Source organism: Phaseolus vulgaris, chromosome 5 (assembly GCF_051622355.1).
Source record: "Phaseolus vulgaris cultivar YP4 chromosome 5, ASM5162235v1, whole genome shotgun sequence".
Classification (NCBI taxonomy): Eukaryota; Viridiplantae; Streptophyta; class Magnoliopsida; order Fabales; family Fabaceae; genus Phaseolus; species Phaseolus vulgaris.
The window spans coordinates 43,162,240-43,188,328 of record NC_143502.1 but is presented as its reverse complement, the minus strand read 5'-3'; the positions used below and the strand labels follow the sequence as shown (position 1 = coordinate 43,188,328).

At 31.6% G+C, this 26,089-nt stretch overlaps 4 protein-coding genes across 13 annotated transcripts; 1 reads left to right on the top strand and 3 right to left on the bottom strand.

The window, feature by feature from the left end:
* The first annotated feature begins 2,897 nt into the window (after nt 1-2,897).
* Nucleotides 2,898-5,996, top strand: LOC137836039 (G-type lectin S-receptor-like serine/threonine-protein kinase SD2-5). Of its 2 annotated transcripts, none has more exons than XM_068644851.2 (2): nt 2,898-3,105; nt 3,362-5,996. In XM_068644851.2, exon 2 carries the CDS (start codon nt 3,369-3,371, stop codon nt 5,805-5,807), a length of 2,439 nt encoding a protein of 812 aa, XP_068500952.1. In that variant the 5' UTR covers nt 2,898-3,105; nt 3,362-3,368; the 3' UTR covers nt 5,808-5,996. The 2 variants fall into 2 exon arrangements, with proteins under 2 accessions (XP_068500952.1, XP_068500953.1); XM_068644852.2 differs by having other exon boundaries at nt 2,959-3,105; nt 3,233-5,996.
* Nucleotides 5,997-8,679: 2,683 nt separating this feature from the next.
* On the bottom strand, nt 8,680-10,545 carry LOC137836038 (Tetratricopeptide repeat (TPR)-like superfamily protein). Its single transcript, XM_068644850.2, has 3 exons — nt 9,797-10,545; nt 9,400-9,572; nt 8,680-9,096 (listed from the first exon to the last, which is right to left on the bottom strand). The coding sequence occupies exons 1-3, from the start codon at nt 10,250-10,252 to the stop codon at nt 8,979-8,981; spliced, it is 747 nt and encodes a 248-aa protein (XP_068500951.2). The 5' UTR covers nt 10,253-10,545; the 3' UTR covers nt 8,680-8,978.
* A 3,408-nt stretch (nt 10,546-13,953) lies between these two features.
* LOC137834551 (EPIDERMAL PATTERNING FACTOR-like protein) lies at nt 13,954-14,753 on the bottom strand. The gene is made up of 2 exons (XM_090302680.1): nt 14,495-14,753; nt 13,954-14,272 (listed from the first exon to the last, which is right to left on the bottom strand). The coding sequence occupies exons 1-2, from the start codon at nt 14,592-14,594 to the stop codon at nt 14,040-14,042; spliced, it is 333 nt and encodes a 110-aa protein (XP_090158806.1). The 5' UTR covers nt 14,595-14,753; the 3' UTR covers nt 13,954-14,039.
* A 1,975-nt stretch (nt 14,754-16,728) lies between these two features.
* LOC137836037 (uncharacterized) lies at nt 16,729-19,732 on the bottom strand. Of its 9 annotated transcripts, none has more exons than XM_090302611.1 (5): nt 19,609-19,732; nt 19,339-19,386; nt 18,120-18,393; nt 17,432-17,522; nt 16,729-17,141 (listed from the first exon to the last, which is right to left on the bottom strand). In XM_090302611.1, exons 3-5 carry the CDS (start codon nt 18,229-18,231, stop codon nt 17,021-17,023), a joined length of 324 nt encoding a protein of 107 aa, XP_090158737.1. In that variant the 5' UTR covers nt 18,232-18,393; nt 19,339-19,386; nt 19,609-19,732; the 3' UTR covers nt 16,729-17,020. The 9 variants fall into 9 exon arrangements, with proteins under 9 accessions (XP_090158737.1, XP_090158734.1, XP_068500947.1 ...); XM_090302608.1 differs by having other exon boundaries at nt 18,120-18,372; XM_068644846.2 differs by having other exon boundaries at nt 18,120-18,367.
* Between the last annotated feature and the right edge of the window lie 6,357 nt (nt 19,733-26,089).

Here is a 26,089-nt window from a genome sequence, read left to right as displayed (position 1 = left end):
TCCTACGAGTATCGTGTTTAATACGTATGTCTAACACGAACATATCAATAACCGACGTGTCCAAAACTCATTATACACAATGTTTAATATTTCGTTAATAAAATGTGTGCGACAAAGGTTGCTAATGTTTCTATCAAAAGATTGTGATTGTGAAAAGCACGAGTAAGAAAGCCCAAGTATGGTGGCAACAAACTTGGGACAAAAAAGGAGATTTTTCTTTTTGCACTCCTACAATTTTTTCTCCTACCGCATGATATAGAAAATGATAACATGTTTCCCTTATAACACCTCATGCTCAATTGGAAATTATATTGAAATACTTAGTGTAAAACATTTCTATATTATACCATCTACAACTATAAAGAGAGTAAATTCTAAATTATATAATCTAAAATCACAATATTTCATATCACATATATTATTTAATTTTAAATTAACTAATCTAAAATTATATTTTATTTTATAATATTATTTTAAATTACACAATTTAAAGTATTTTTTTGAATTATTTAATTCATAATTTATATAATCCTATTTTAGATTATAAAATTTTATTTTAAACTACCCATTTCAAAATTATATTTGAAGTTATATAATTTAAATTACATAATTTAGAATATATTATAACCAAAATATGTTGATATTTGTATATTAGGGGAATGAGAAAAAAAACTGTGAAGGTAAAAGAAAAATAATATTTACCAAACACAATTTAAAAATATAAAAAATAAAGTTATATATTAAATAAGACTTAGGAAAAGAATAAAAAGTTAAAATTATATTTATAAAATATGACTTACTCAACTTTATAATTTATTTTGATAGGGTACAACTTTAAAACCCTAGAATGACATAGTTCATTTAATGCAATGTGTAGAACTAATTAGGGTTTTTTTATTTCTTCTTTCTCAGTGTGCTACCTATTATGGGCTAAAGGTTTGAACTTTAAAACCTAAGATTGAATAGCTTATTTAATATCAACTTCATAACTAATTAATACTTTTGTTTTCTCAAACAAAGATTTCAATAACCTTAAATTTTAATTATTAATTTTTATTGGAAGATAATGACCTTTTATCTTTATTAGGTTTGAGTCATTGAAATAGTATATTATAATCTCTTTAATTTGAAGTTGAATATTTTTTAACATGACCACTTAGTAAATAATAAGAAAAAATATGTGGCAAAGGTTTCCTATAATATAATTTTGTTCATTTTAAAAGATAAATTCAATAATATGATTTCAAAAATTTGTTTTATTTAATCTTACTTTCATTCTTGAATTCATTTTTTGCAACAAGTTACTTAATTCACTTCCAGGTTAAGCCCTTATCAAATTTCTTTTCTTAGAGTTTTATTTGTTTAGTTTTTTATTAATTGATGCATTTTATTTTACTAAAAATATGGATTTGAATACATTATGATATAATTACATTAAAAAATGTCTTAAAAAATTTGATATTATGAACTGTTATAAGTTCGAAGAAAATAAAACTTTAGGATTGATTGAATTCACAAGATAGGCTGTGACTTTTGATTTACCTGTCAATTTTTTTCTACATAACTTTAGACTTTTCAAAATCAGTTCAGAAAAAGAAATATTAATTAAGGGTTTCTTTCTTTATTTTATATTTTCCACTAGCTTTATTAGGTTGGAATGATATTATTAAAAATATCTGTCCTCTTCTGTTATTTAAAAAAAAAAACCTTCTTCAAAGTGATTGTAATATAATATATTTCCATAGAATTTCTATGTGGTTTTAATTCTTAAAGAGAGATAAAACATACTTAAACTTTATATATATAAAAGATATCAAAATTTTCAGCAAGTTAAAAAAATTCATTGAAAATATTTTTGTACCTTTTAGTTTTCAAAACATATTTTGTTTTAAAAATTAACAATTTGTCTTCAATTTTAATATCTCCATTTTCTCTGTAGGTTTCAACATTTTTTATTTAGTAAATATTTTGTAAACTAAAATATCGAAAACTACATGGAAAATTAAAGTTATGAATTTTTCATTCTGCCTACTTGATTTATTAATAATAGAGTTATAGAATATATATATATATATAAATGTTCATGAAAGTTCTACTATTTAATAATTATTTCATAATTAATAAATGCATCCTCTGATGTTGAGGTGTGACATTAAGTAAAAAGAGTACTCTAATAAATAGGGTTGGGTGGAAACTTATGTGGCAGGTGGCTCTGCCAACTCATTCTGAAACCAAGTCAAAGTCCTAAAATTTCAAATTGTTTAAAATAATAATAATAATAATAATAATAATAATAATATAATAATAATAATATAATAATAATAATAATAATAATAATAATAATATTTAAGATGATGAAAAGAAAATTACACAAATTTGAGGTAGAAATATTTTTTTTATTTCATTCCATTTTCTTAACAGTCCAAACCTAAATAGTCACCATAGAAGTATTTATTAGTTTATTAGTTTAGATTAACTATAAAAGTTTAAATGTTTGGGATTTTAGGTTAATCAAGTAGAAGTCAAAATTAAATTTCAACATTATTGTTTCCTTAAAAATTTAAAGAATTACAATCATATCGATATATCTTATATTATTAATTGTTATATTTGGAAAATTATGATATCATATTTTTTTAATTATTTACTTTATAAAAGATAGTTACAGTGAATTCGGGATAAAATAGTTTGTTTATTAAGTAATATGTTTTCATATTGATCAAAATTAAATTAAATTGTTCTTACTCAAATTAATTTAAGTAAGATCATGTAAAACAAAATAAATAAAAAAACCTGAACCAATTTAAAAATAAAAAATGATTGATTTTAATTTTATTATTTATTTACAAATTGCCTTCAAAATGGATATATATACCAAAAAAAGAGTCAATAAGGTCAATAACCTCAAAAACAGGGAAGTTTAGGAGTATAATGAAGTGTGCAACAAGATCATCATTTATTAGATAGTAGTGAAAACACATAGTATTTCAACCACATGTAGCCATGAACAAAATGCACAGAACTCTCTCTAATCTTCCTCTTCTTCCTCCTTCCTTCCACATTCTAACATCACAACATCACTTTTCCTACTCAATGCAAAATAAGGTGTGTTATATTCATACCTGTATCACTATTTCTCCTCAACTCATTCTGCACTTCCTTCTATGTTTTGTAACATGCTTTCCTGCACTAACAACCATATTTTTCCATGAAAATCTCCATCTATTTACAGTAGTTTCACTCTCACTCGTGGCTTCCTTCTGTTTCACTCCATATTTTATCAAGGGGCACCAAATTATTTATTATCTTCTCAGATCTTACATGATCCTTTTTTGAGTTAATACTCAATGTTTTGATGCAGTTATAGAATGATGGACATGTTAAGATGGGGAACCTTGGTTTTCTGTGTGTTCCTTTTGTTTAGTACCTGTTTGGCAAAAGATCAACACATTATTCGGATATATCCTGGTTTCAGTGCTTCTCAACCTGATTGGAGCGACCATAATGGTTTTTTCTTGGTATCCAACAGCTCAGCTTTCGCTTTTGGATTCTTCACTACTCTTGATGTTTCATCGTTTGTCTTAGTTGTCTTGCACTTGAGCAGCTACAAAGTGGTTTGGACTGCCAACAGAGGCTTACTTGTTGGGAAATCTGCTAAATTTGAGCTTGACCTTAGTGGGAATGCGTATTTGGAAGGTGATGGCGGTGTGGTTTGGGCAACAAATACAACAGGGCAGAAAGTGAGAGCCATGGAGTTGCAAGACTCAGGGAATTTGGTGTTGGTTGGGGATAATGGGAGAGCTATTTGGCAAAGTTTTAGCCATCCCACTGATACCCTTTTGCCTGGTCAACACTTTGTGGAGGGAATGACCCTCAAAAGCTTCCACAACACCTTGAACATGTATTATTATCTTGGTTATAAGCAAGGTGATTTGTTTCTCTATGCAGGATTTGAAACTCCACAAGTGTACTGGTCCCTGTCAGGAGAAGAGGGTGATGCTCAGAGAATCTCAAAAAATATCACTACCAAGGTTCACTCAGCTTCTTTGGTGTCCAATTCATGGAGATTTTATGACAAAGATCAAGTTTTGCTGTGGAAAATTGACTTCTCTGACACCTCAGATCCCAACTCATTGTGGGCTGCAACCTTGGATCCAACTGGTGCTATCACTTTTTATGATCTCAACAAAGGGAGGTCTCCTAACCCTGATGCAGTTAAGGTACCAAAAGACCCCTGTGGCACTCCCCTGCCTTGTGATTCCTACTATGTTTGCTTCTTTCAAAACTGGTGCATCTGCCCCAAACTTCTCAAATCTAGTTTTAACTGCAAACCTCCCAACATCTCCACCTGTTCCACTACATCAAAAGAACTTGTTTTTGTGGGTGAAAAGCTTGATTATTTTGCTCTCAAGTACACTACACCGGTCTCAAAATCCACCCTCAGTTCTTGCAAAGAGGGTTGTTTAGGAAACTGCTCTTGCCTTGTGCTTTTCTTTGAAAACAGCACCGGTAGATGCTTTCATTTTGATGAGACTGGGAGTTTCCAACGCAGTAAGGGGGGCGATGGTGGTTATGTTTCATTCATGAAGGTCTCCATTAGTAGTGATGATGGAGTACATAGTAACAAAAATGGAAGGAATGACACTGTGCTAGTTGTAGTCATAGTGATTCTCACAGTTCTGGTTATTGTTGGTCTTGTCACAGGATTCAGGTACTACTACAAGAAGAAGAATGTTGCAAGGTACCCTCAAGACACCTTTGAGGAAGATGATGATTTCTTGGAGAGTATCTCAGGGATGCCTGCACGTTTTACTTTTGCTGCTCTTTGTAGAGCAACCAAGGACTTTTCCACAAAGATTGGAGAAGGAGGTTTTGGCTCAGTGTATTTAGGTGAGCTTGAAGATGGCACCCAATTGGCTGTGAAAAAGTTGGAAGGTGTTGGACAAGGAGCAAAAGAGTTCAAAGCAGAAGTGTCCATAATTGGAAGTATTCACCATGTTCATTTGGTGAAGCTCAAAGGGTTCTGTGCTGAGGGTCCTCATCGCCTTCTTGTGTATGAATACATGGCAAGGGGTTCTTTGGACAAATGGATCTTCAAGAACAGTGAGAACAGTTTCTTGCTGAACTGGGAGACAAGGCACAACATTGCAATAGGCACGGCTAAGGGATTGGCCTATCTCCACGAGGAGTGTGAAGTGAGGATCATCCACTGTGACATCAAGCCACAGAATGTTCTTCTTGATGATAACTTCACAGCAAAGGTTTCAGATTTTGGATTGGCCAAGCTAATGAGCCGTGAGCAGAGCCATGTGTTCACAACTATGAGAGGCACAAGAGGGTATTTGGCACCAGAATGGATTACTAACTATGCAATTTCGGAGAAGAGTGATGTGTTCAGCTATGGCATGCTCTTGCTTGAGATAATAGGAGGGAGGAAGAACTATGATCAGTGGGAAGGGGCTGAGAAGGCACATTTTCCTTCCTATGTGTTCAGAATGATGGATGAAGGGAAACTGAGAGAAGTTGTTGATCCAAAGATAGATGTTGATGAGAAGGATGAAAGGGTTGAAGCTGCTCTAAAAGTTGGTCTTTGGTGCATACAAGATGATGTGAGTTTGAGGCCTTCAATGGCAAAAGTAGCTCAAATGCTTGAAGGGTTGTGCCATGTACCTGATCCACCATCATTATCTCAAGCTGGTACTTATTCAGCTTTCATGAAATTGAGCAGTGGAGAAGCTACTTCATCACAGGCTAGTTTTTTTAGCAATGTACCAATGTCATGTGTTCAATTATCAGGACCAAGATGAGATCAAGTGCAATGCAAGTACCTAAATCACTCATTCATACGTGCTTTTTTAATGTTTAGTTTCAATTCTATGAACATCAATTTTGCTTGTCATTGCGTTTAGATTCAGAAATCCTATGGAATTTTGCACATACCAAATGCAGAATTGAACTTGTCTTTCTTCTGCCAATGGATAACAATCTTCTCGTGATTTTCCCTTGGTTTTTATTGGCTCTTTAAATTCACGGACAAGGGATGACCCAATAAGAGGCCAACATTTACAATACTATTTAGTTAGTTGGTTATTCTTTGTAATTACACTTTAGAAACCAAGTGTTCATCATCGTTTATTTTTTTAGTTAAATATATTTTTCGTCATTTTATTTTTATATAAAACTGATTTTCCTCTTTAATCTAAATTTTAGATCATTAGGTACTTGTAGTAAAAAACTATTTGAATAAGTCATTGTAAAAAAAAAATTACATGATAAAACGGTAGGATATTAAAATATTTATTACTGACATAATATTACAATATTACAATACAAATACTCAAAATTAGTGTGTTATGTAATAAAAAAAACATATCAATTTTAATAGTTTTTTTATTACAAGTAAACACGAGGTTTAAAGTTTAAATTAGAAGTTATTTTTCGTCTTTAGTCCAAATTTTAGATTTTCTAGATATTATACTAAAAAAACTATTGGAATGAACCATTGTCTAATTTTTTTACCTAACAAACTGTAAGATATTAAAATATTTCATAGGTGAATGTTATAATATTATAATACACGCTCAAAATTCATTTATTATGTAATAAAAAAAAACATATCAATTCCAATAGTTTCCTTAGTAGTAATCACGAAGTGTAAAGTTTAGAATAGAGAAAACAAATCTATTTTCACCTTATTATACATGAATAAAAAATATATTTAATTGTTTTTTTAATTATAAAAAACTATGTGAAATTAGTCTGAAATTTAGGTTCTATCAAGAACAGTGTAGAAACAAGATTAAAGTCAAATGATGCGGATTAAGTATGATGTAACCTTAAAAAGGAGAAAGAAAGGAACAAAAAAATCTTGATTCATACGCTATTTGCGGTACCTAACCCATACTGGGCTTAGACTCTTATTGGAGAAGAGAAGATGAGTGGCAGAGAGGCTATTTCTCTTCACATCTGTAGATAGACTTCGGACCAATTAATTATTCATACAGATAAGAAAGAAAATTAAACACCTAACTCTAACCTTTATTCATAACTCATATCACCACCATGGTTTCTACCATATTTTCACCTCTAAATTTTACCCTTTCTTGCAAATTTGTGTTAGTATAATGTAGTTAGATATTTGATGATTTATCCGCGATGTATTGGGTAAGTCTCCCGAGATATAATAGGAATTTTTCAGAAATTTTTGAGGATCAAAATTAGTAAGATACTTTTAAAAGAGTAAGATTCCAAGATCTCAAAAATATTTAGAAATAAGAAAAAGAGAAAAAATGGAGAAAGGGTGCACGGTGAGTGATGCTTGGAGGAAAGGAGAAAACTCATATTTATAGAAGGAAAAATAATTGTATCCCATATCCTACTACGTGAGTAAAACTGCTTCCCACGGTCAAAGCTACTCAATTTCGTTGTGGAGAGGAAGGTTGAGTGTTCCGGAGAGTGCGGAGGAGATCCAGATCCGTTGAGAGCACGTTCTAGGATGACTCATTCAAGATAGGAATTGTTTCTGAAGGTCCCCTTAGGATGCGGGACGTTGAGAATCTATCCCAGAAGGTTTCTACATGTTCATTCTCTTCGAACAGAGGCTTCAGAAGGTTATGCACAACCTCCGTCTATTGCAATTTCATAACATTATGATGAATTCTTGATACATATTGTTAAGAGAAGCGAATTTTAAACCTAACTCAATTTTGAAAAATTGAAAGTAAACTTTAAACATAACTCAATCTTACAAAATCAACTGATGAGATAAAGTTTGAAGTTGTTTGCATATTATAAAATATCTTTATTTCTAATCGATATAATATGATTGACACATATTTTCACATAGCATTACCTTTTCTTACTGTTTCAAAATATCGTCTAGCCAGAAATAAAAACTTGTGAATATTTTTGAAGCCTCAGATAATGCATTAGTAAATAAGGCTAAATTAACGGGGATATTATTTCTCATGGAGTGAGTACAAAGTTATGAGAAAAGACTGTTTAAATAAGACGCATCTCAAACATGGTACCACCTTATCAAGGAGTCTATGTGACAGGTTAAAATGAAAGACATTGAGACGACAAAGATGGAGTTGTCATGTCCCATCTACATTTGGAGCCATTGTTCATTTATATTGTTATTTAAACCTATCACATGAATATTCTATGTTTTATTTTTGTTTTTTTCCATTCTTGTCGTGGGATTGGATCAACTTCTTCCCCAACATATTTAATCCTTGATAAAAGGTAGGACAAGGTGTGGGGTTCTTTAAAGGGAAACAAAAAGAAGATTTGAGACTAAAACACCACTTTTAATTCCAAATTTTGCTGCTCTTGCTCATTTTTATTTTATAGGAAACTTTCATATATGAATCAACCAATATCCATATGATGGAATAATCTCATTGTATTATGATGATCACTAGTGTCTTCCACACAACATATATTTTAAACTCCTATATTATAAAGGTTGGAATGAGTAACCAGTGTAACATGGAGATACATATAACACCTGTGAAACAACCGGTGTTACATGTAATTGACATTTTACAACGTTCACATCTACACCGATGATAGGATTAGTGTAAAATGTCTCCTAAAACAGGTGTAAAATGTCTTTTCTACACTAGTGACTCTTTCAAATAATTCTAGTTCAAGATAGTCAATTAAAGAACATGATGAAACCATAAAAGGGTTGTTCTCTTTTCTTTAATTTCAACCAAAATTTCATATTCTCAAGATTCAGCAGTGAAAGCCTAGCTGATATACTACAGAAGACAGAATACATGTTTGATTTCTCTTATTTGTAGCATAAGCTATTTACAACTAGACGGTCAACTCTAGTCTACTAAACTGAGAGAGGAAGCTGAGAACACATGATTTAGTTATATCAGTTACTTTGGTTTTCTCTTATATAATGTTTTCCACTCTCTCTTGTAATGGAGTACATATAGAAACATCTTTTTTTCTTGCTCCTGTCATTCTTCAAAGAGATGAAGTGGATATGCATGGCAGAGATCAGTCTTTTGTTGGCACTCTTTGTCTTCATCTTCTTCAACATCCCAGAGGAATTTTGCATAAGAAGCCAGAACATAGCTGAAGATGGGCAACAATGAAGGTTCATACATTAGTTTTATCAACAATTCATTGCCTTGGATCACACCTCAACTAATTATAATTTATAACATAACTTAGCTAATGAGTTTCAAATTTTTAACAAATCATAGAATGTCTATTTGGAAAAAGGAAACAAAGAACACTTTCTTGATGCAAGTCATCTAACACTACTACCAAAGAAACAAACACCATATATTTCTAAACTGCATCTGATTCTATAAAAAAGTATTAGGAGAATGCAAGTAAAGAAGAACAATCATAATCCATGTATATTTTTCTCACCAATCATCTGGGGCACTCTTAACAGCTTGATCAAAATAGCCCTCAGCTCGATCAGCATTCTTCTCTGTTTGCCATATCAAATCCGCATAGAGGGACAAAACATTAGCATCACCAGGATTAGCCAAAATGGCTCTTTCAAGATACTCCCCTGCTTTGGGATAATCTCCACGAACCTATTTGCAAATTCAATGTCAGAAAAACACTAAATAGTAATAGAAAGAAACAAGAAACAAGGATATGTTTTGATAACTACTATTGTAGCTGCTTGGTCTTTTTTTTCTACTTTTCACTTTCTGGTTGATGAATAATCTTAGATATTAGACCCTTTTTCTGTTCTTGTTTCAATTAACAGCATGTGTCCATCATTTTAAGCACCAACCAAAAGAGAACCTATTACCTCCTTCAAAAACTTGGCATAATTTCCAAGCAAAAGAGCATTATTGGGGTTTGCCTCAATCATGTTCTGGTAATAAGCATCTGTCCAATCCCTACCATGTGAGCCTCTTCCACTCCCATTAAAACCACCACAAATCCTGCCACCACCACTCCCCATCCCACCACCCATCACCGAAGTCTGCAACCTACCATCTCTCTTCCCCGAACCACCCTCTCCATGCCCATCTAAACCACAACTTGAAAACAGTTCTCGAACTAAAGGTGGTGTTCCTTTCTTCTTGAAAAATTCCTGCTTTGTTTCCTCCACTTCTTCACTCTCTTTCATCTTCATGCTCCATCGATTCTTCATTACTTTATCTCTTAGTGACATGCAATTTTTCTTCCCAGACTTTGGAAGGGTACGGTCTACCACCAAGTTCTGTGTTATAGTTGGTAGGGTGCAACTTCTGAGTGACATGTTTTTGCACTTCAGAGAGACAAAAACAAGGAAAAAATCAAAAGGGTCGAAGGGAATGACATGAAGGAAGGTGTATGATGGCAAGAAAGAAATGGTAGTAGTAGATGAAGTCACATTTGGAAGGTGGTAGGGACTGAAAGTGTAATAAAGTGCTTAACTATGAAAGAAAACACAGAGAGGGAGTGATTTGAGAGTGAGTGAGTGAGTGAGTGTGTGAAGAAAACTAGAGAAGAAAAACCTCCCCAACACAAAAACCAAACAAGGGATGAGTCATTTTTATACACTAGCACCAGAAAACACCATGTAGCATTTCAGCATTAGAAAAATCCAAGTTGCAGATTAGGATCTGTTTGGCGCGGACACGATTGTGTGAGTTGAAGCAGTGTGGACCCATGTCTGAGTACCTGAGTGCAAAATTGAACGGCCATGAAGGGATTCTCTAAGTGACAGAAATGGTGTCACCATCTAGCCACACTTTCAACCAATTGTTCATGAACATGCGTCAACACTTCCTTGGCTCACCAACTATGCCCATGCTTATTATGATTGAACTCATTAAACATAGTATATTTATTATGAAGTGACAAATTATTATGAGAATAAACTCGAAATAACTCTGATAACAAATCGACTTATGAAATAAAATTTACTAGGGATCTTAGCTCCCAGAGGCACGTGTTGGTGGCCTTCGTAAGGTGAATCAGTCTTGCGAGACGCCTTGAAGCGCAATTCCCATCGAGCGACGGATAGAATTCTTTTCAGACGACTTAAATACGCGATGGGATATTGTAAGTGGCAGAGTAATCTCATTGCCACGGTCCACTGAGATTCAGTCCTTATCGCTTTAAAAAAAAAAGTTTGCACCGATTTCCAAAATAGGGTAAGACAGTTTTGATTAGGAGAGTGAAATCTTGTGAGTAAAAAGTGACAGCATGGGATATTTTGAAGCTATTATTCTATCTTTTTCCACTAAGCTTCAACACACTTTGCTGCTGTCATCTATGCTTCATTCTTATCCCCATCTTGTCACTCATTTACTTCAAACACTCTAATCATATACTAAGCATTGTTACGTGAACAAATTCTGCTTGTAAAGTACTGTTTTTACACTCAAATTTTACACCATTTTATTCTTAAATTATACAGATAAATTCGTTTTGCCTCTAGATAGAGAGGGGGCAAATACATATAATGAAGATTTTTCTTTTATTTGCCTAAAAGAAAGTAAAAGTAAAGTAGAAAAGGTAACTTCTAGCTCCTAGAACTAAAACTTATTCTATATTAAAATTGATCATTACAAATTTTTGTTCAATTTTTTTTAAAGTGTCAAAAATAAAAAAGACAAGTTGTGTTAGGGAATTGTGAGATTTTTATTTTTAATAATTAGTCTAATTTAATAATTTAAAAATAAAAACAATACAGTATAAAAAAAATAGAAATTTTGAGTATTTTAGTTATTTGTAAGACTATTATATGATTGTTTTAATTTAAAAATAAAAAATGTTCCAAGATTCCTTTTCCTCTAATGTCAAGGTCGGTTTTGATTAGATAGAGCATTGGGAGAAGCAAAGGATATGAGGGATTTTTATTTGCTTTATGTAAAAGATATTTTTGGAATAGTCCACTGTTGTTGACCCAAACCCTTTTGGGCTTTTTGAACTTCATAGTGTTACTTCCTGCACCCTAATAAATGTCTTCCTGCATCTCATCATTATCAGAAAATACCATTTTACATTTTTTAAAATAACTTTTAAATTATTTGTTTGGAATATTTTCGGGACATAATTTCCAAAATATATTTTATAAATTTCGAATTTATCATTCTAAAAATTAAAAAAATGTATTACAGAAATGATATTCTGGAATGGTTTTTGCCTTCCAAAATTTTTTATTTTGAAAATACACTTTACTTACGAAATCCTATTCAGAAAATACCTTTTACAAGCTTTATTCCGGAATCATTCAAAATTATTATGGTTAATTATGGTATTACAAAGAATATAGGGGTGCAGGAAGAAAAATGTAGGGGTGCAGAAAGAAATACTCTCCATGCTAATGTGATTTAGTAGTTCTAAGGTTCCTGTTTGGCAAAGGAAATTAATCTTGAAATGTATAGCATATTTGTATGCACAAGTAACATATTTCTAAGGTTCATGTTTGGTTAATTTTTATAAAAATAATGTTTTTTTAATTTCACTGAAATTAGCAACTGTAACATAAAAGTTATATAAAAACAGTCATTTATATTAAAATCTATTCTAACTATTTGATTGTGTATTAAAATGTTACTGGGAGTTTAATTAAGTAATGTTTCTAATTTGAATTTTGTGGATGAAAAATGTGAGTGGTGAGATATCTCAATTAAAAGGGGATAATCAATTTTTTTATTAGGAATTTTTAATCATACAGAAAGTCTATTTTTATCATAAATGAAATGTAAATTACATTTCTTAATTTATACATTTATTTTTAATTTAAAAATAGATAAAAAAAACTATGAAGCTCGTATACTTCAGAGAAGGAAGAGTATTTTTATCGTAAGTGTCAGATACCAGTATTTTTCCAATACTTTCAAATATGTTCAAAAAAGTATTTAATATTTTATTTTAATTTTTACCTTTTTTTTTCTCATATACTATGATACTTTGGAATACTTCGAGGGTTATATCAAAAAAGTATATATAATCCTTTTTCACTTGATTTTGTAACTTTTTTCTAAAATGTGACTTGATATATACTTCCAAATAACATAAAAAAACCTTCTAATATTCTCTATAAAAAGATTAAGGATTATCGTATAAAAAAATTAGAGACAAAGTTTTGCTAATTAATTAGATAAAGTTATCACTTTAGTGTGATGGATACAATTTTAATGTAACAAAAAAATTGGTGAATTAACATAAATTTGTGTTGTCACATAGTTAAAGCAAATAACTACACAGTTAATTTGTCTCCTAACGAAATTTCAGGACAATGATATATTCAGCTTCATTTATCTGATTAGTTTATAATATTTTATTCTAAAACATAGTTATAGAGACATTACTTTTATTAAAGTGTCACAATATATATAAAATTACACAATTATATGCTTTTTTTTATATTTAAGAAGATTCTAAATAATTATGCAAGTGATTTGAATGAAAAAACACTCCAAAAAAAATCATTGAATTGAATAAAAATTAATTTTAGAGAAAAAAATGGATCTTATTTCTCAGATATACAAAATATACTCTTGGAGATCTCACATGGACTAGATATTAGAGTCTTTCATTGTATATAAGTGGGTGCAAACCTCACCCCATGAGCCGGTTTTATGGAGTTGAGTTAGGCTTAAAGTTCACTTTCGTAATATGGTATAGAGTCATTTTCGAGCCTATCCTAGCGAGTGTTTGTTGGACCTATCGTGCCACCCGCTATCGGACCACCCATAATATATAGTCTCACGCACGAGTTGGTAGTCTCGGCGTGAGGAGGGTGTGTTGGAGATCCCACATCGACTAGAGATTAGAACCTTTCATTGTATATAAGTGGGTGCAAACTTTTTTTTTCTGATAGATCTCATTCATTTAGTTATATGGCCATATAAGTAGGCATATATAAGAAGTTACCAAGGGTAAGAACATGAACACATCTTAAATTAATGGATAAATAGGAAGACAAGTTGAATAAAAGCAAGCACTAACCAAAGTAGGGTAGATTCGACTTTTCCCTTGTATACAATAATATAATGGATTGGAAAATAATGTACATAGATATATAGGGCTAGAAGATGTAGGGTTGGTTCTTATGGTTGAAAGAACTTATCCCCACATCTGCATTTCCATGAAAGAAGGTAATAGTTATCATCTTCCATGAAACCCTTCTTCTTGTTCTTGTGATCAGGAACCACCACAGTTGCTGTGCAAGGCCTACAGTTCATGCACTTGTTTCCACAAGCTGGAGGCTTTGACCCTATCCCCACTTTCTTCTCTTCCAAACTCTTTCTTCTATCAGACAACACAGATCCACCTACCACACCTTAAACACACAAGTCTTAGAGAAACTCCACAGAATCCATCTACTCAGAACTATCAAAGCTTTTGATGAAAAACAAACAAGTTCATACATCAATCAGAAAGAAAAAGAAAAACATATATGAGAATCAATGATGAATTTCTAGCTTGATATTTCTGAATATATAGAACCATGATCAAATAACTCTAGACTTATTACATGGGTTAAATGGGGAGTTTCTGTTACCTGAATGAGGAAGTAGAACAATGAGAAAGAGAAAGAAGGTTAGAGTGAGTGCAAGTTGGAGTCCATGTAGTTTGTAGGTTCTGCTGCCTTGTGGTGCCATGAGTGAGAAAGAGCAGTGATGCAATGGTGTTTTGGAGGAAGAGTGAAAGGGTGTGGCAATGAAATATGATTGCAAGGAAAAGAAGACATTGAATGTGTTTGATAAAGTTGAGAGATGTTTCCTGTTGGAGAGACAATGCACTGCTTCAATGGTTTGTTCCCCCAATGAAAATAGAGGTCACACAGTCGAAATGTGTGGTTGAGTCCTTTTGGGAAATTGAAGACCTGACTTTGGATTGTTGGTCAATTTTTTAGGGTTCATAAAGATCTGAATATTGTTTGTAAATAGTGTCTGACTGAGGGTATGAAGAGTGGCATCAGATTCCTTATCTCTTCTTCCTAAGAAAGATCACTGCACCAATTGGCTACAAAGTCAACATTGTTTTTGGTTCATTAATGGAGATGAACAAAGGTTATAACTTTTCTCATAGGGGTGATACATTCTAGGTTAATCCATTAATGGGGTTTAGGGTTTATTAATATTCTTTGTACATTCATTATCAACAAAATTGATATCAAATCTATGGAATGTTTTTTACTTGTTTTAAGATTTAATTTGAAAAAATTAAGAAAAATTAATAGAAATAATAAAGTGCTGCAATGATAATTTAATAGAGAAAACAATAAAAATAAATTAGAAAATATTCAAATAATGTAAAAAGTGAAGTTATTTGATACCATGTAAATGTTTAAAAAAAATATCATGATATTTTTGAAACTCTGGTTTGAAACTAAACTCTTGGTCCACTTTATCCTAACAACAAAATATTAATATTTATAATAAAAAAAATTTAAAAAAATTATTAATAAAAATATAAATAAAATACAAAATATTAAAATCATTTTTAAAATTAAAAATAATTAAAATATTAATATTTATTAAGGTGTCAAAATCTCATTTTTCTTAAAAAAAGTGTGATATATTGAAATAACAATAAAGAGAAAACAAGTAAAAAGTATTATATATTTTGTGTACAAGAATATTCTTTCCATTTATTTGTTTAATCAATAATCTTTCTTGATCTGACACCAGAAGTTTTATAGGTATTTTCTTTTTCTGAATTTTGAGATACTCATTTCATACTCTATCTACACTTTTTTTTATATAGATTAAAAAAGTTAATAATAGATGGAATAATATAATATAATAAGTATATATATATATATTTTATTATAATTAATTAATAATTTCAGTTTGAGATTTGTTTTCCTTATAAACTGATATTATTATAGTTGAAGGCTAAACAATGAGTTTCCTCGAATCTTGAACTTGTTGTCCCACACTGAACAAACCGAGGAAACAAAACAGCAACCTCTTTTTCTTCATAAAGAAACTTTTCTAGATTTTCTTTTTACTTAAAAAGGATGGAATAAATTTCAAGTTGAATCCTATGCTATTTATTTTTTTATTATGATTATTATTTTTGTAGCTGGTATTTATTATTTAAATACATCAAATAAAATAAAAATATTTATGTTTTAAATATTTTTCTTCACAAATCACAATGTTCTAAAGAAGTGGAAGCACCTGAGGCTCACAGAGGAAATGCATCCAAAGGCTGTTATTAGAATCCGTATTTGGATCTGACGGTAAAACGTGCTTGTCCTTCCTTCTCAGGTAATGTAACTGTTCAGATCATTACGGTAATGTACGTCATCACCGTACGATTCTCCCCGTGCTGTCTCTTGCCCTTATCATTTCAGTTTTGGAATTCCCACAGCAAATTTCTTGGCAAATTCATTGTTAAATTTTTTTCTGTTATTACAAAATTTTCAAATTTAGTATGAAAGTTATTCACACTTAATTTTTAATAATTTTTTTTATAAAAAAATGTAATCTCATTTTTATGAATTAAAAAAAAATCAAACACATCTTAGACAAATTTTATAACTTTTTTTTTTCCCTTCACTTTTCATTATCTTTCCCTTAATTAAAACATCTACACTTTCCATATACTTTTTCACAAATTTATCCTTTAATAATGTTTTGCAAGATCTTTTTGTGTAATTGAATTGGCATTTATGATACCTAGACTTGTGATTTCAACCCTCACCACACTATATTTGAATGCTTCAACTCAGTTGTAAAATATTGTTATAAAAAAATGTGCAACTGATCATTCAAAGGAGAATAATTTTGCAAAACAAATATCTTCAGAGCCTTTTTCATCAATTGAATCAAATAATAATACAACTATCTCCAGACTGTGAAAAAATTACAATAAAATTCCTTGTCATTGTGAACTGCAAAAGTTACAACAGATATACAAAGTCCCTAAGTCACTAACTGCAGTATGCCAAATTTTCCTCTTCCTTCAGAAGAAAGAACTATAATTATTGCAATGATCAAACCAACTTTCACTGCTACAATCTTGTATAGGTTTTGCAATGATCAAACCAACTTTCACTGCTACAATCTTGTATAGGTTAGTCATAGAGACCCTCTTGTTCCCAGATGTCCACAAGGAAATCTACCATTTCCGCGAGGGGAATATGCTGAGGGAATGGCTTGTTGCCACCCAATAAACTTTCATATGTTGCATTCCAACTGCAGCACCATAGAGATTTTCATTAGGCCATGGATGGAATAGGTATTTTCTCCAATTTGTTTTTGGATAAAATTTTCCATAGGAACTTATAGATGAGTGGAATTTTACAAAAGTTAAAGTGCATGAGGGGATTTTAACTTGCTGATGAAATCCAATACATTGTATTACACAAATCAACAAAAGAAGAAAGTAGTAGTATAGGAAAATGAACTTGCATCCTACTTGCCTCACATTTATCCTCTTAGAAACATGGATTCTCAAAAAGGTGGTAACAAACAATGTACTTTACCTCACTTTTGATTCTCGTGACTTTTCGGTTCGGTTCTCGGACCTCTTACTTCCGATCCAAGCTTGCCGGTTCTGATTCCAAAGGGTAAGACCTGACAAAGAAAATCTCATGGTCAGAATTTTTTTCCCTTCCTTTCTTTGCCCATTCTCGTAAGTAGCAACCAAATAAAACAAAAAATGATTGCACCACTATGATCTCTTCCAAAATCTCATGTACACTACACTTTAATACAGGTAGTGATTCACAATCAACAACATATAAATGGGGAGACAAAATGAAAAACTGACCAAAGTCTATTCAGTAATAAAACAATCGATAGTCTATCCACATCAGAACAGAAAACAGAAGATTGGATAAAAGAATATACCATGACAAAATAAAAAGAGGAAAAAGCACATGAATGTCACATGACCAAAATAATGTACATGAACTGTAATCTTCAAACTGATTAAAGATATTTTTATTTGAAATCACATATAAGTTATAACAATGTGTCATGTAAGAATTTGCTCTCCCAAAAGGGTATTAAGTAGCAACCAAGTCGTCACCTCAATAAAGTGAAGGTGAAAGCCGAATTGAATCACCATTACACTCAAAATACATTTCCTATATTATTTCAACATGCATATGATACATTGTGCAAAGCCACAGAAACCCACAAGGGTGTGCATGAATTAACATAGTATACCATGATTCACAAATTCAGTGGGGTTGCATGAACCTCCATGAGGATCTGCTGCTTGATTGGTTATACTGGCTGATGAGATGCTTCCCTGTGACTGAACAGCACTGTTGTCCATATCATGTGTGCTGGTGATCCAGAAATCCTCTGATGTGCTAGGTATCTTTGCTGCCTTACCTCGCTTCTTCAATCCTTTTGGTGGAACATCAACATTAGCAATTAGAGGGGGCTTTTTAAAGGGTCCAAGACAACCACTGTGCTGTTGCAATCACATTTAATTCTGTTATGCACGGTAATATAATCATATCAATATAATTTTCTAAATCACCCTCCACGAATTCAAAGTTCTGACTTCTGAGTATTGATAGCTAGCAAAATGTATTTTCAATGTGTTAGAACAACACTGTTTTCACTGTCTATACATGGAGAACAAATAGAAGAATAGCATTCACTTACAATCTAATACGACATTTTCTAAAAACCACCTGAATGAAAATTACATAGGCATAGAGATGTTCTTCTTCAAGCTAATATATGATCTTAACCTCGGCATTAGATCATTAGCAATACCTCTAACAATTATTACATGAATGATTTGAGAAGTTATGATTTGACAACTCCCAGAACACTATAATTCTCGTATGGATCCCACACACATCACTCAGAAGGTTACCAACTCACTATATATTATGAGTAGTCCGCAAAATAAACAATTGTTAAGATGGACTTGAAATGACTCTAATACTATATTAAAAACTGAATTTTAAGCCTAATTCAACCTCATAAAACATGTTTAAAATATGTTTATAAGGTGATATTTAAACCAACTTATAAATTATGAAATGTCTAATCTGAAATCTCCAACAAGATTTCCAACCACTTCAACTCAGAAAATTAAGCCAAGAGTAAAATGTATATAAGAAACACATACACAGTTCCTTGTAAGTAACTTCATTTTCGTTTCACCTACCCACCAACTATTTGATTAAATAGCTAAGCTTAGTCCCTTGCATATTCTAGACAACCATATCAATAAAAGAACTCTCTAAATAAAAATTTAAAAAATATTCCCAGATTATATTAACACGCATACATGATCATTGACTCTTTGTTAGTATGAGCAAAATCATCGATACCCATAAAGGGGAAAAGTAAACAAATGAAAAATAATTAAAAAAGGAGATAAATTTATTCGGTTGGTTACAGTGGGACAGAGAAAACATACCCCATATGCATGCAATGTCTGAAAACCCCCCAAAAACCCTAGTCAGATCTGCTGAAACGAATCCGCGGTTGAATGAAGAAGTAGAAAGACGAAGTCAGGGTGCAATCCAGAAAATTTTGAAAAAAATTAAGAAGAGAAGGGTGAAGAAGTGAATTGGGATTTGTGTTAGTAATTTATTTGAAGAAGAAAGAGAAGAGAGAGAAAAATGAGAATATAAAAGGGAGAATGAAGGAAGGAAGAGAGCTATGGCGGTTGTGTTGTGTGTGTTACCTTGGTGGCAGCCCTGGAATGGTGAGGCTTCGTTCTGTAAGGAAGTTGTTTTTTTGGGTTCTGTTGTGTTTCTTCTTCTTCTCCTTTTCCAGAAAAACAAGGTTTTTTGAGGATAATGTACAGGTATTTAGTTACACAGCACTATATATTATTATATCACAGGTACTACAGTTGTTTGTTTTTTTTATTTTGATTCCGAAGGTAATTTTAATTTAGTATAAAATTTAATAGTCAATTTTTAACTATTTTTTTTTATACAAATTTATTTTATTTTTTTATTAATATTTTATTTTATTAACTTATTTTAATTATTTTATTTAGTAATTAATATTTTTATCTTATTTCTTCTTCGTAACATATTTAAAAGATAGGAACACATATTTATACCTATATATAATAAGAATTCTTTCCATAACTGTTTTTTTATATATATCTATATTTTTATAATTATTTTTGATATATATAAATGATTTTTTATATATAAAAATGTTAATTTTATTTTTAGTTATTTTGTAATTTTGTAAATATTAAAACAGTTATTAGAATAAAATTTTTGAATTTATTTTTTTAAAATATATTTTTATTTTTTCAATTTTAAATTTTGTAATATATTTTAATTATTAAAATAATAAAATGATAAAAAAAATGTTTTTATTTTATTTTTATTTAATATTTAAAAGATATAAATGGATATAATAATATACAATAGTAATAATAAAAAAATATGGATGTACGGACACTTTTAGTTTCTGCTTTTAATAATAATAATTAAAGTGAAAAAATGTGGATATGTTCCCCTAGTAGATTTTTAATAAAATATACATTGAAAAAAAAAAGTGTAACAATAAAGTTTCGTGGTGTATGGAAATGTTGTAATTTTAACCAAAAAGAAACTTTATTTACTAAAGTTACGTAACTATAAAAAAAAGGTATTTAACCATATATAGTATTACTATTTTGATTTTTTTTAATGTAAGATTTATGGTTTTTGTAGAGTTTGTAGGTATAATACTTAAATCAATAATTTTATAATGGGAAATAAATGCTTAAATAAATATGATATTATCCATAATGTAGAAATATAAATGGATTATGAAAGTAAAATGCTTAATTATAAATGTAACCTAATTATTTGATATTTATTGAAGTTACAAATATCTATATATATGATTGTTAAATTTCGCAGTGCATTATCTATAACAAACATTATCAGATGGTAAAACAATAAATAAAACGAATATAATTTAAGATCAAAAATATAAAATATAAATTCATAGTTTAAACTTATTAATGTAAAATAATGATTATAATTTAAACTTATGGTTTGCAAAATGAATTTTATACACTTTTTTTTTTGTTATCAACAATAAAATTATATACACCTAAATTCACAATATATTTATACAAAGACGTTTTACATATTATATTGGACCATAGAATATATTCCAAATTATAATATGTAAAGATATAGAAAAACTTTAAAGAAATTAGGTTAAATTGTATAATAAAAAATATAATATTGAATTTTTAACCTATAAAATTAGTCTAATAAATAATGTTTTAAGTGAGTATTTTTCATTTAAATAAAAATAAAAATCATATAAAAAAGTAAATTTGATATTAGAAGGTGGTGCAAAAAGAAAATAATAGAACGCATTTACAAAAGCTCTTAACATTGGTTTGCATAAAATTTATGAAAAATTCTTCCGGAATAGTTTTTTACTGAAATTCCATGTAAGAATCTCAACTAAGTTTGGGATAAAACACGACAAATTTCAGGTCCAACGGACGAGTATTCACCCAAGAAAAAAATCAAATAGTTTCACACACAAACAAACCTTCCTTTCGGCCCCGACAATGATTAATAAAAAATTTAGTGCGAATCTTGTGGAACGAATTTGGGGCTCAAATCTCAGCCAAAACTCAATAGACACAGTGACAAATGTCTGGTAAAAATTTCAAACCAAAATACCCAAGTAGTAAGGCGTAGTAAGTTCCAGACCGAGAGTGAACAAAACTGGTTTTTCGAAAACAAAACGTCCCGACTTTTCTTCTCCGTATCTTCTTTTTGTGATTTGTTTATGGATGTGCCTCCTTACCTAGGTGCAAAGAACATATGAAAGCACTTGTGTGAGTTTTTCAACGCAATACGGGCCTAGAAAAAAATTACAGAAAGTATAGCGAAGTTTCACAAGTTTTGGCAGAAGATAGCCTTGGTTTACACAAAATTTCTGAAAAAATCTCCTGTAATAGATTTTTCCTAAAATTCCACTTGAGAATCTAGACTAAATTTGAAACAAAACGCGACAAATTTCAGGTCCAACAGATGAGACTTCACCTAGGAAAAAAATCAAACAGTTTCACACACAAACAAACCTTCCTTTCATTGGCAAGGCTGAAATTTATCCTGAAATTCCACGTAAGAATCTTGAATGAATTTGGGAAAAAACGCGACAAAATTCAGGTCCAACGGATGAGTATTCACCCAGGAAAAAAATTAAACAGTTTCACACACAAACGAACCTTCCTTTCAGCCCAGGCATTGATGAATAAAAAATTTATTATGAATCTTGTGGGACGAATTTGGGGCTCAAATCTACGCAAAAACTCAATAGACACAGTGACGAATGTCTGGTAAAAATTTCATACCAAAATACCCAAGGAGTAAGGTGTCGTAAGTCCCAAACCAAGAGTGAACAAAATTGGTTTTCCAAAAACAAAATGTTTCGGTTTTTCTTTCCCGTATCCTTTTTTTGTGATTTGTTTATGGACGTTCCTCCTTACCTAGGTGCAAAAAACATATGAAAGTACGTATGTGAATTTTTGCAACGTAATACGGACCCAGAATAAAATTACAGAAAGTAGGCTAAAATTTCACAAATTTTGGTAGAGAATATATATAGCCTTGGTTTGCACAAAATTTCTAAAAAATTCTCTCATAATAGTTTTTTATTGAAATTCCATGTAAGAATCTCGACTGAATTTGGGACAAAACGCGACAAAATTCAGGTCCAACGGATGAGTATTCACCCAAGAAAAAAATCAAACAGTTTCACACAAACGAACCTTCCTTTCAGCCCAGGCATTGATGAATAAAAAATTTATTATGAATCTTGTGGGACGAATTTGGGGCTCAAATCTACGCAACAACTCAATAGACACAGTGACGAATGACTGGTAAAAATTTCATACCAAAATACCCAAGGAGTACGGTGTAGTAAGTTCCAGACCGAGAGTGAACAAAATTGGTTTTTCGAAAACAAAACGTTCTGGCTTTTCTTCCCCGTATTTTTTTTTTTTGTGATTTGTTTATGGACGTTCATCTTTACCCGGGTGCAAAAAAATATGAAAGTACGTATGTGAATTTTTTCAACGTAATACGGACCCAGAATAAAATTGTCGAAAGTATGCTCAAATTTCACAAATATTAGTAGAGGATAGCCTTGGTTTGTACAAAATTTCTGAAAAATTCTCCTGGAATAGATTTTTTTATATTGAAATTCCATGTAAGAATCTCGACTGAATTTGGAATAAAATGCGACAAAATTTAGGTCCAACGGATGAGTATTCACTCACGAAAAAAATCAAACAGTTTCACACAAACGAACCTTCCTTTCAGCCCAGGCAGTGATAAATAAAAAATTTATTATGAATCTTGTGGGACGAATTAGGGGATCAAATCTCAGCCAAAACTCAATAGACACAGTGACGAATGTCTGGTGAAAATTTCATACCAAAATATCCAAGGAGTAAGGTGTAGTAAGTCCCAGACCGAGAGTGAACAAAATTGGTTTTCCGAAAACAAAACGTTTCGACTTTTCTTCCCCATATCTTTTTTTTGAGATTTGTTTATGGATGTTCCTCCTTACCTGGGTGCAAACAACATATGAAAGTACGTATGTAAATTTTTTCAACGTAATACGGACCCAAAATAAAATTGTCGAAAGTAGGCTAAAATGTCACAAATTTTGGTAGAGGATAACCTTGGTTTGCACAAAATTTCTGAAAAATTCTCCCGAAATAGTTTTTTATTGAAATTCCATGTAAGAATCTCGACTGAATTTGGGAAAAAACGCGACAACATTCAAGTCCAACGGATGAGTATTCACCAATGAAAAAAACCAAACAGTTTCACACAAACGAACCTTCCTTTCAGCCCAGGCAATGATGAATAAAAAATTTATTATGAATCTTGTGGGACGAATTTGGGGATCAAATCTCAGCCAAAACTCAATAGACACAGTGACAAATGTCTGGTAAAAATTTCATACCAAAATACCCAAGGAGTAAGGTGTAGTAAGTCCCAGACCGAGAGTGAACAAAATTGGTTTTCCGAAAACAAAACGTTCCGGCTTATCTTCTCCGTATTTGTTTAGTGTGATCTTTTTATGGACGTTTCTCCTTACCTGGGTGCAAAAAACATATGAAAGAATGTACGTAAATTTTTTCAACGTAATACGGACCCAAAATAAAATTGCCGAAAGTAGGCTCAAATTTCAAATTTTTTTGTAGAGCATAGCCTTGGTTTACACAAAATTTCTGAAAAATTCTCCCGGAATAGTTTTTTAATTGAAATTCCATGTAAGAATCTCAACTGAATTTGGGACAAAACGCGACAAAATTCAGATCCAACGGATGAGTATTCACCCAAGAAAAAAATCAAACAATTTCACACAAACGAACCTTCCTTTCAACCCAGGCAGTGATGAATAAAAAATTTATTATGAATCTTGTGGGACAAATTTATGGCTCAAAGCTACGCGAAAACGCAATAGACACAGTGACGAATGACTGATAAAAATTTCATACCAAAATACCCAAGGAGTAAGGTGTAGTAAGTCCCAGACCGAGAGTGAAAAACATTGATTTTCCAAAAATAAAAAGTTCCGGTGTTTCTTTCCCGTATCTTTTTTTGTGATTTGTTTATTGACGTTCCTCCTTACCTGGGTGCAAACAACATAAGAAAGTACGTATGTGAATTTTTTCAATGTAATACGAACCTAAAATAAAATTGTCGAAAGTAGGTTCAAATTTCAAAAATTTGGTAGAAGATAGCGTTGGTTTGCACAAAATTTCTGAAAAATTCTTCCGGAATAGTTTTTTTCCTGAAATTCCATCAAAGAATCTCCACTGAATTTAGGACAAAACACGACAAATTTAAGGTCAAATGGATGAGTATTCACCCACGAAAAAAATAAAACAGTTTCACACACAAACAAACCTTACTTTCTACCCTGACAGTGACGAATGAAAAATTTATTATGAATCTTGTGGAACGAATCTGGGCTCAAACCTCAGCCAAAACTCAATAGACACAGTGACAAATGTTTGGTAAAAATTTCAGACCAATATACCCAAGGAGTAAGGCGTAGTAAGTCCAAGACCGAGACTGAACAAATTCGGTTTTCCGAAAACAAAATGTCCAGGTTTTTCTTTCCTGTATCTTCTTTTTGTGATTCGTTTATGGACATGCCTCATTGTCTGGGTGCAAACAACACACGAAAGTGCTTGCGTGAATTCTTTTCAGCGCAATACGGACCCAGAATGAAATTACAAAAATTAGGCCGGAATTTCACAAGTTTCGGTAGAGGATAGCCTTGGTTTGCACAAAATTTATGAAAAATTCTCTCGGAATAGTTTTTTCTTGAAATTCAACCCAAGAATTTTCACTGAATTTGGGACAAAACATGACAAATTTCAGGTCAAACGGATGAGTATTCACCCACGAAAAAAATCAAACAATTTCACACACAGACGAACCATCCTTTCAACCCTGACAGTGACAAATAAAAAATTTATTGCATATCTTTTGGGACGAATCTAGGGCTCAAACCTCAGCCAAAACTCAATAGACACAGTGAAGAATGTCTGATAATAATTTCAGACCAAAATACCCAAGGAGTAAGGCGTAGTAAGTCCCAGACCGAGAGTGAACAAATCCGGTTTTCCGAAAACAAAACGTCCTGCCTTTTCTTCCCCGTATCTTCTTTTTGTGATTCGTTTATGGACGTGCCTCCTTGCCTGGGTGCAAACAACACACGGAAGTGCTTGCGTGAATTCTTTTCAGCGCAATACGGACCCAGAATAAAATTGCAGAAATTAGGCCGAAATTTCACAAGTTTCGGTAGAGGATAGCTTTGTTTGCACAAAATTTCTAAAAAATTCTTCCGGAATAGTTTTTTCCTGAAATTCCACCCAATAATCTCCACTGAATTTGGGACAAAACGCGACAAATTTCAGGTCAAACGAATGAGTATTCACCAACAAAAAAAATCAAACAGTTTCACACACAAACGAACCTCCCTTTCAGCTCTGGCAATGACGAATAAAAAATTTATTGTCAATCTTGTGGGACGAATCTGGGGCTCAAACCTCAGCCAAAACTCAATAGACACAGTGACGAATGTCTAGTAAAAATTTCAGACCAAAATACCCAAGGAGTAAGGTGTAGTAAGTCCCAGACCCAAAGTGAACAAAACCG

Excerpts from the sequence above, each read along its gene's own strand:
- LOC137836039 (XM_068644851.2), top strand. The coding sequence starts at position 3,369 with ATGATGGACATGTTAAGATGGGGAACCTTGGTTTTCTGTGTGTTCCTT.
- LOC137836038 (XM_068644850.2), bottom strand. The coding sequence starts at position 10,252 with ATGTCACTCAGAAGTTGCACCCTACCAACTATAACACAGAACTTGGTG. Across the intron at positions 9,573-9,796 it reads ATGCCAAGTTTTTGAAGGAG|GTTCGTGGAGATTATCCCAA; the intron begins GTAATAGGTTCT and ends ATTTGCAAATAG. Across the intron at positions 9,097-9,399 it reads AAGAGTGCCCCAGATGATTG|CTATGTTCTGGCTTCTTATG; the intron begins GTGAGAAAAATA and ends GCCCATCTTCAG.
- LOC137834551 (XM_090302680.1), bottom strand. The coding sequence starts at position 14,594 with ATGGCACCACAAGGCAGCAGAACCTACAAACTACATGGACTCCAACTT. Across the intron at positions 14,273-14,494 it reads TGTTCTACTTCCTCATTCAG|GTGTGGTAGGTGGATCTGTG; the intron begins GTAACAGAAACT and ends TGTGTGTTTAAG.
- LOC137836037 (XM_068644846.2), bottom strand. Across the intron at positions 17,523-18,119 it reads CACTGAATTTGTGAATCATG|GTCTTACCCTTTGGAATCAG; the intron begins GTATACTATGTT and ends TTTCTTTGTCAG. Across the intron at positions 17,142-17,431 it reads TCACGAGAATCAAAAGTGAG|TTGGAATGCAACATATGAAA; the intron begins GTAAAGTACATT and ends ATGGTGCTGCAG.